General features: G+C 40.2%; 1 protein-coding gene across 1 annotated transcript in view; it reads right to left on the bottom strand.

The window, feature by feature from the left end:
- The window catches only part of ADGB (androglobin), a 315,129-nt gene that overhangs the window by 30,643 nt on the left and 275,808 nt on the right, over positions 1-8,678 (bottom strand). The window contains exon 29 of the mRNA XM_007943219.1: positions 3,493-3,665. Coding sequence (XP_007941410.1) covers positions 3,493-3,665 — 173 coding nt within the window. The remainder of the gene's footprint in view (positions 1-3,492; positions 3,666-8,678) is intronic.

Raw genomic sequence — 8,678 nt, 5'->3', positions numbered from 1 at the left:
GTGGGTTTGAACCTCTAACCTTCTGGTTAGCAGCCAAATGTCTTACCCACTATGCTGCCTTGGAAATCATATGGGAAAGTTCTACTCTGTCCTATGGGGTCTCTATACATTGGAATTTTGACAGCAACAGATATGCAAATACTAAATAAAATTGTAAACAATAAGAATTCTGAATTCACTTATGTCCACTCATAGTACTTTATTATAAAAATGAGAGTGGGAATAGTATCATTATTTCCAGGTCTGGATATACTCGACATATGCTCACTATCCCTCTTCTGGATCACTGGTGACATAAGGCTTCAAAATGTCTACATAGATTAGGTTTACATGTGGCAATCTGGTAGGAAAAGAGGCTTGAACTAGATAGAGTAACATAGCATTTAGCTAAGATTCAGACAATGTCAGTTATCCATTTTAACAATGCACTTGAAGGCAGAGACTGCCACTGAGTAAAGTTTTCACAGCTAGTTTGGTTTCAGTGTTACCCAAAAGATCTCCTGCTTCCTACAAAGCTGTTGTCATCAGCTGCCATCAAGTTGGCCCCCATTTCAAGGTGACCTCATGTATTACACAGTAGAACTGCTCCACAGGGTATTCTTGGCTGTTATCTTACAGAAGCAATTCACCACTAGGCCTCTCTTCCATGGAGCTTCTGCGTAAGTTTGAACTGCCAACCTTTAGTTTAGAAGCTGACCACAAATCTCTTGTGCTACCAAGATTTACTCCTAACTAATTATCTGATGAGAACTAAACTCTCACAATCAGAAATTCTTTCAGTTCTTTTTGAAACACAGTATATTAGCATTTATCTATCTTTTAAAATTCTTAATAAATGAGTTTATCAGAAACTTCTTTGAGATTAAGTTTTGATCAGGGAAAGGAGCACTTTACAAGTATTAAGAGAGGGTCAAGTGTTTCTTTCTTTTGTTTTTATTGTGATTTGGGTGAAAGTTTGCAGAGCAAATTCATTCTCCATACAACAGTTCATACACATTTTGTTTCATGACATTGATAGCAATCCCCATAATGTAAGAGTTCTCTTCCCACTTCCTTCCTGTGGGTTACCTTTTTATACCCTGTGTCCTTCTTTCCTATGCATTCCTGCCCACTGAGCTATCTTCCTGGCAAATACTGTCCTTTTGATCTCCCATGGTTGATTATTCTAAGGAGTGTACTTACCTGGTATAAATGTTCACCTTATATGCCTATCTATCATTTGGCTGGAAGCCACAGGAGTGAGTTCAATTCCAGGCCCAAAGAGTGACTAGGAGCCATAGTCTCAGGGGTTTCACTAGTCTCTATCAAAGCAGTAATCCTGTTTTTTTTTTTTTTTAATGAATTTTTAGTTTTGTTGCACATTTTTTTCTCGTACTCTATCCACCATCTCCTACACTGATCCCTTTCTGAGTGGTTGAAAGTGGTGCCTTGGCACCATCTAGTTCTTCTGGTCTCAAGGTCATGTAGGCTGAGGCTTGCAAGGTGCACTAGTTCCTTGGACTAATTGTTTGTAGGTACCTTTGGTTTTCTTCATTCCTCTTTGATCTGGAAGAGGAGAGACCAATTGTTGCATTTTAGACAGTCGCTTGCAAGCTTTTAAGACTCCAGGTGCCACTCACCAAAGTAGGATGTAGAGCCATGTTTTTGTGCAGTGTGTTATGCCAATTGAGCTTGATGTCCCCTGAGACCATGGTCCAGACCTGTGTGTCCAGTGACTCATCCCCTCAAGGTGTCTGGCTGTGGCTAAGAAGTTACATTAACCTTTTCTCATTAGCTCTATTATATAAGGATCAAGCATTTCTTAGGAAGTTGGAGATTGTGTCAAGTTTAGTTAATTAATAATGTGTCCAAGGGTAGAAGCCAGCTAAGAAATAAAATCTTGGAGATGTAAATGGACAGGTTTTTCCATTATAGAGGTATGAGCAACTGAGTGAGTATCTCTTCTCCTAATTTGTTAACATTCCTTTATTGTCTATTTCACTGGTGGTACCAACATGCTATTTAGTGAATCAAGCCGGAAACCTGGGAAATCTCCTTTGTTACTTCTTGTTCCAGCTGCATATTTCCAGTTACATCTCCCACTTGTTTCCTACATAATTCTTCATCTGCTCCCTTCTTTTCTTCTTTTGACCTTTTCTTTGTACAGTTTGCATTCTTTTGCCTGGAGTACCACAGTGCTTTCTTGAATAGTTTCCCCACCTCTAGTTCTGTCCCCCTTAAATCCTATCACATTTCTGTATCTGAAATGTAACTCTGATTATGTCAACTTACTTCTTAAAAAACTACCTGCTTTTCCTGTGCAGTAATCACAAATGGTCCCGAGTGGACCACATGGTTAAGCACACAACTGAGAAGTTGGTGGTTCAAATCTATTCAGAGATATCTCAGAAGGGCCTAGTGACCTGCTTCTGAAAAGTTCAAGCCCAAACCCACTGCCACAGACTCGATTTTGACTCATAGCGACCCCTCTTGGGTTTCCAATCTATGGAAGTAGATTGCCTCATCTTCCTCCCATGGAGGTGCTGGTGGGTCTGAACTGCCAACCTTCTGGTTAGCAGCCAAATGCCTTACTCATATGCACCAGAGCTCCTTTTCTGAAAGGTCACATCCTTGAAAACCCTATGGAACACACTTTTATTCTGTAATACATGGTGTCATCATGAGTTGTAGTTGACTCAAGGCATGGCAACTGGTTTGGTTTTTGAAATCACAAACAGTGGGAAGATTTTGTCCTCTTAGGTATTTTGTTTCAGGTACAATGTTTTTACATACTTTGAGTTTGAATACCTGTAGCTCTGTGCTTGGACTCCCCAAATTACCACTCATACCTCTTCTCCCCATAATTATTGGGACAACTGAAGGAGTTGGCGATCATTACCTCTGGACTGTAGATAGAGTCCCATTCGTCTAATGGGTCTTATAAGTACTCCTCCATCTGACCTTTAATTACTTTTCCAGCCTCATCTCTTATGCTTAATGTTTCAAAATCCAGACTGAGTTGGTTTTTACCTCCGCATGTCTTTGCTCATACTGTTTTCTCATACTGGAATGCATTTCTCTCCACCTCTCTCTTCCAAAACCTTTGTCTGGGTAACTCTCATTCATCCCATAAAACTCAGTTCAGGACAGTGATCCTCCTGCAACAAGCAGGATTAGGTACCCATACTTTCTGTACAACCAACCTGTAACATTGAACTGTTCACCTTCAGTCTTCCCCAGTATACTGTGAATTCTTTGACTGTACCATATTATCTTAAAAACCTGAGTCCTAAGAACAGTGTCCTACATAGTAAATATTCCATGGATACTGAACTGAACTGACTGGGAAAAGATCTTGGGGAAGGAGTCCATGGAATGTCCTTAAGCATCTCATCTAGATGGTTGTTGCAATCAGGCAGATGGGATTTTTTTTCTCAGGAAACATGGTCAAATAGAGACCCAATGAGCCTAATTTCTTTACATAACTCCAACAAGATGAAGTTCCACACTCACCTGAGGCTCAAAGCGAGGTGCTGGTTTTTCTTTGGCCATCTTTTCTTTCTCAGAAAACTTCTCCTTGCCTTTCCTTGTTGGTTTGGAAGTTCCTGAAGACTTTTGTCCCTCACTAATAGCATGGGAATCTGGGCTTCCCAAGGTAATTGATTCCTCATGTTTCTCTGAGTGAGCTAGAGACAAAATAGAAACTAGTAAGCCATGACATAAAATCATTTCATATGGGGAAAAGGGAAGCAATTCAGGGAAGAATCATTAGACTTTTCTTCTTTTTTCATTTCTTTCCTTTCTAAACAAGCAAAAAGATTCTCCAATGGCTTTATGTAAAAAAAAAAAAAGAGATATAATTCATATTCCATAAAATTTACTATTTTATTGTATACAGACATGTTTTTAGTATATCCAGAAGATTGCACAACAACCTAATTTGTTTCAAATCTGGGTGCCTTTTATTTCAATTTACTGCCTAATTGCCCCTGGCTAGTACCTCCAGTACAATATTGAATAGAAGTGGTGAGAGTGACCATTCTTGTCTTATTCCGGATCTTAGCAGGAAAGCTTTCACTTTTCACCATTAACTATGATGTTAATTATGACATTTTTGTAGATGTTCTTTACCATGTTGAATAAATTCAATTCTATTAATAATTTCTTGATTTCTTTTATCATAAGAAGGTGTTGATTTTGTGAAATACATTTTCTGTATCAGATAATTGTACATGTTTTTTTCTTTATTCTATTTATATATCACAATAAATGATTGTCATATGTTAAACTAACTTTGGATTACTGGTAAATCCTACTTGCTCTGGGCATATAAACCTTTTTGTGTGTGTGTGTGCCAACTTTAAAGACAGCTTTATTTAAGACATTGTATTTTCCACTTATAATACAGTACTAGTAAAGCACAATGTTACTTTCTTTCCCTATGCACATATTCTGTATTCAAGTATTGAGAATCCCTAGAAATTTAGTGTAACAGTTCAACTTTTAAAACTGCCACTGAATGTGCTACAAATTTGGGTCCTTCAATTTACCATGGAACAATGCTAAGGTATCTATGCTAAAGAGATTGGCTTAATCAAGCTCTTCAGTAGTGGGTCAAGAGGAGGCACCACCAGATGGAGGAGCTCCACCACCAGGGAAGCCCCCAGACTTTCCTCCAGGCATGCCTCCAGCCCTCTGGTACAGCTTGGTAATGATGGGGTTGCAGACTTTCTCCAGCTCTTTCTGCTGATGTTCAAATTCCTCCTTCTCTGCCATCTGACTCTTATCAAGTCCGTTGATAATTTCATTACTCTTGTCAAGAATCTTCTGTTTGTCATCATCATTGATCTTGCCTTGAAGTTTTTCATCTTCAACTGTTGCCTTCATGTTAAAGGCATAGGATTCAAGCAGATTTTTAGAAGACACCTTATCCCTCTGTTTCTCATCTTCAGCTTTGTACTTCTCAGCTTCCTGGACCATCCACTCAATGTCTTCTTTACTCAAGCAGCCCTTGTCATTAGGATGGTAATCTTGTTCTCTTTTCCAGTACTCTTATGCACAGCAGAAGCATTAAGGATGCCATTGGCATCAATATCAAAAGTGACTTCAATCTGAGGAACACCACATGGTGCAGAAGGTATGCCAGGGCACTCAAACTTGCCAACAAGTTTTTATCCTTGGTCATGGCACGTTCACCTTCATAAATCTGAATGAGTACTTATGAACTCAATCATAAGTTGACAACCAGGTTGGTTGTCAGAGTAGGCTGTGAAGGTCTGTGTCATATAATCCTTTTTATAGACTCTGTTTTTGGTTTGCTACTATTTTGTTGAGAATTTTTGCATATATATTCAGGAAGGATATTGTTCTGTAGCATTCACTCATCATTAAACATTTTTCTGACTCTGGTTATCAGGATAATATTGGCCGTAAAGAGTGTTCCCTCTTTTTCTATTATTTGGATAATTACTTCTTCTTAAAACCTTCAGGAGAGTTAATCAGTGAAACCATCTGGTCCTGAGCTTTTCTTTGTGGGAAGTTTCAAACAAAAACAACAACAACAACAACAAAACTGACAGCCATCCAGTCGATTCCAACTCATAGCAACTCCCTTTGGGTTTCTGAGATGGTAAATTTTATGTAAGTAGACTACCCAGTCTTCCTTCTGCAGAGTGGCTGGTGGGTTTTAACTGCCAACCTCCTGGTTAGCAGTCAAGTGCCTTAGGCACTACATTTCTTTACTTTCTATAGATCTACTGAAATTTTCAGTTTCTTTTTGAGTTTCAGTATCTTGCATATTTCTGTTCATTTGTCCATTTCACCGAGGTCATCTACTTTTCTGGCATATACTTATGCATAATATCTATCTTGTGGGCTGCCAGAGAATGAACAAAGCCATCTTGGAGGAACTATAACCAGAATGCTCCTTGGAATGAGTATGGTGAGACTTCACCTTGCTTACTTTAGACATCTTACCAGGAAAGACCAATTGCTAGAAAAGTGCATCATGTCTGGTCAAGTAGAGAGTCAGAAAAAATGAGGGAATCCCTCCATGAGATGGATTAATACCATGGCTGCAATTATGCAGTCAACATACCCGCAATCATGAAGATGGCACGGGACTGGGCCATTCTTTTATACGTAAGGCTGCCATGAGTTGGAGCCAGTTCTATGGCAACTGACAACAGCAATTCACCCCATTAACTCTCAAACCAAACTCACTTCCACCAAGTTGATTCTGACTCATAGTGACCCCCATTGGGTTTCTGAGGCTGTAAATCTTTACAGAAGTAGATTGGCCCATTTTCCTTCCACAGAGTGGTTGGTGGGTTTGAACCACTGACACTCTGAGTTGCAGTCAAGTGCCTTATCCACTATGCCACCAGAGCTCCTTTTCACACCATTAGTCAAGTAGAATAGTAATTGTAAAGAATCTAATCCTATTGATTAGTTGATGCTCAGTTACTAGCTACTGTCAAAGTGTTGTTGTTATGTGCCATCAAGTTGGACCCGACTCATAGTGACTCCTCCCTGGGTTTCCGAGGCAGTATCACTATGGAAGTAGATTGCCCAACCTTCCTTCTGAGGAGTGGCTGGCGGGTTTGAATTGCCAGCCGCCTGGTTAGCAGTCAAGTGCCTTAGGCACTACGCTACTAGGGGCAGATAAGCCTTGGAAACCCAACAGGGATCATTATGAGTCAGAATCTACTCAATGGCACATTTTTTTTTTTCCAGGGGGTTTGTGGTTTATATGCCTACAAGGAGTCCCTCCATAGGGCAAATGGTTAAGTGCTGGATAACTACTGAAAAGTTGGCAATTCAAACCACTGAGACATGACTTGAAAGATTAGCCTTGCACTCTGCTTCCCAAAGGTCACAGCCTTGAAAACCCTGTGGAGCAATTCCACTCTGAATACATTGTGTTACTAGGAGCTAGCACTGACTCTACTGCAAATAACAATATCAGTATGTTGTAAAATGTTTGATTTCCTCAAAGACCTTGAATTGGGTCCACTACATAACCCACTTCAGAGAGACTTTGAGCACTACCACTTTACAAGAGGCAGTGAGTGACCTGTAAGTCTTCTTTGTTGCAAGTTGTCCTTCTACCTACTCTTCCCCATTACTTAGAAATATTGTGCTGGGAGAAATTCCTTTCATCAACTAATCAAATGACTTGAATAGCTAGCCACTGGATAGACTAACTTTGGAAAGTTTATTACATTCTTTGAGCTGAAATTTACCCCTTTATACAATGGAGATATTAATGTCAAACCCACAGGACTTGTGGTAGTTAAGGTTGTGTGTCAACTTGGCTGGCCTGGTTGAGTGGCTGGGCAGCTGGTGGTAGTTATTCCCCATGATGAGACTGGCAATCAACTCCATGGTGGAATCTACTGGGAGCAGCTGAGTAGCTGCCTTTGGGTATGTGGTCTGCTTCCCGTATATAAGAAATAGCTTTGGGAATGGTCTCTAGCTTATGGAATACTTGGACCCTGCATGTAGCCATGTTGCTGTTCAGCAGCCTGCCATGCTCTGCTGACCCTGGGACTTTCAGTGGGCTTGAATGAATGGCCTGCTGTGTGGTTCGGTAATATCAGGACTGTGCCATTTTATTTGTCAGCCTTGGGCTTGTCAGTCTCAGCAGCCAGCAGCTGAGTGAAGAAAAGCCTCTAGTTCCAGTGGGCCAGGAGCAGGAGGTAGAGCCCAAGGTTGAGGGGCTTTCACCCAGCCCCTAGAGCCTGGCACTTTGAACTCAGACTTAAAGCCTCCAAACTGTAGGAGAATAAACTGCTGTTTGTTAAAGCCATCCCGTTTGTGGTATATTCCTGTCAGAGCAGCACTAGGTAACCAAAACAGGACTTAAAACAATAGGATCATACCTATTATCATACTCCCTGGGTTTTTAAGATGCTTAACAAATGTCAGCTGAAATTAAATTGTAAGCTGCCTCATGAAGAAGTCATTGATGGTTAATGAACATGGAGGCTGATATTGACCAGCGACGGAGGCAATCTGTAAAGTAGAGAGCTGATTAGTCTCTGGGTTAAGTTGTAACAGTGGGAAAGCTGATCACCCTCTCAAGGATTCATCATAAAAGGTGTGAGGTTTGATTTGTATATCTAAGTGAACTTCCTAGGAATAAAATAGAAACCTTTAGTTGATTAAAAAAAAATTACAGGAATGCAACTTCATTTCTAGAATTAAAATTCAGTACTTAAGATTTTTATATTCAGGCACTAAAAATATATGGAATTTGAACATTAACATAGTTTCTAAACTGGCATATTTGTTTGTTGTTGTTGTTGTTGTTATGTGTCGTTGAGTCAGACCTGACTCATAGCGACCCCTCCTTGGGTTTCCGAGTAAGTATCATTACGGAAGCAGATTGTCCCATCTTCCTTCCGAGGAGTGGCTGGTGGGTTTGAACCTCCAGCCTTCTGGTTCGCAGTCAAGTGCCTTAGGCACTATGCTATCAGAGCTCAGCATATTTGTTTAGGACAAAGTAAACATCCAACAAGTAAAATCAGAGTTTGTGGATGTATACAGAAAATTGCTGTAAATATTCATATACTATATGCCCATTAAGGAATTCAGATGGCATAGTGGGTAAGGCATTTGGCTGCTAACCAGAAGGTCAGCAGTGCAAACCCACCAGCTGCTCCACAGAAGGAAGATGAGGCAATCTACTTCCTTAA

Source organism: Orycteropus afer, unplaced genomic scaffold (genome assembly GCF_000298275.1).
Source record: "Orycteropus afer afer isolate SDZICR_OR568_19922 unplaced genomic scaffold, OryAfe1.0 scaffold00101, whole genome shotgun sequence".
NCBI classification, from domain to species: domain Eukaryota; kingdom Metazoa; phylum Chordata; class Mammalia; order Tubulidentata; family Orycteropodidae; genus Orycteropus; species Orycteropus afer.
Note: the sequence above shows the minus strand (reverse complement) of the source record. Positions and strands in the feature narration are given on the sequence as shown.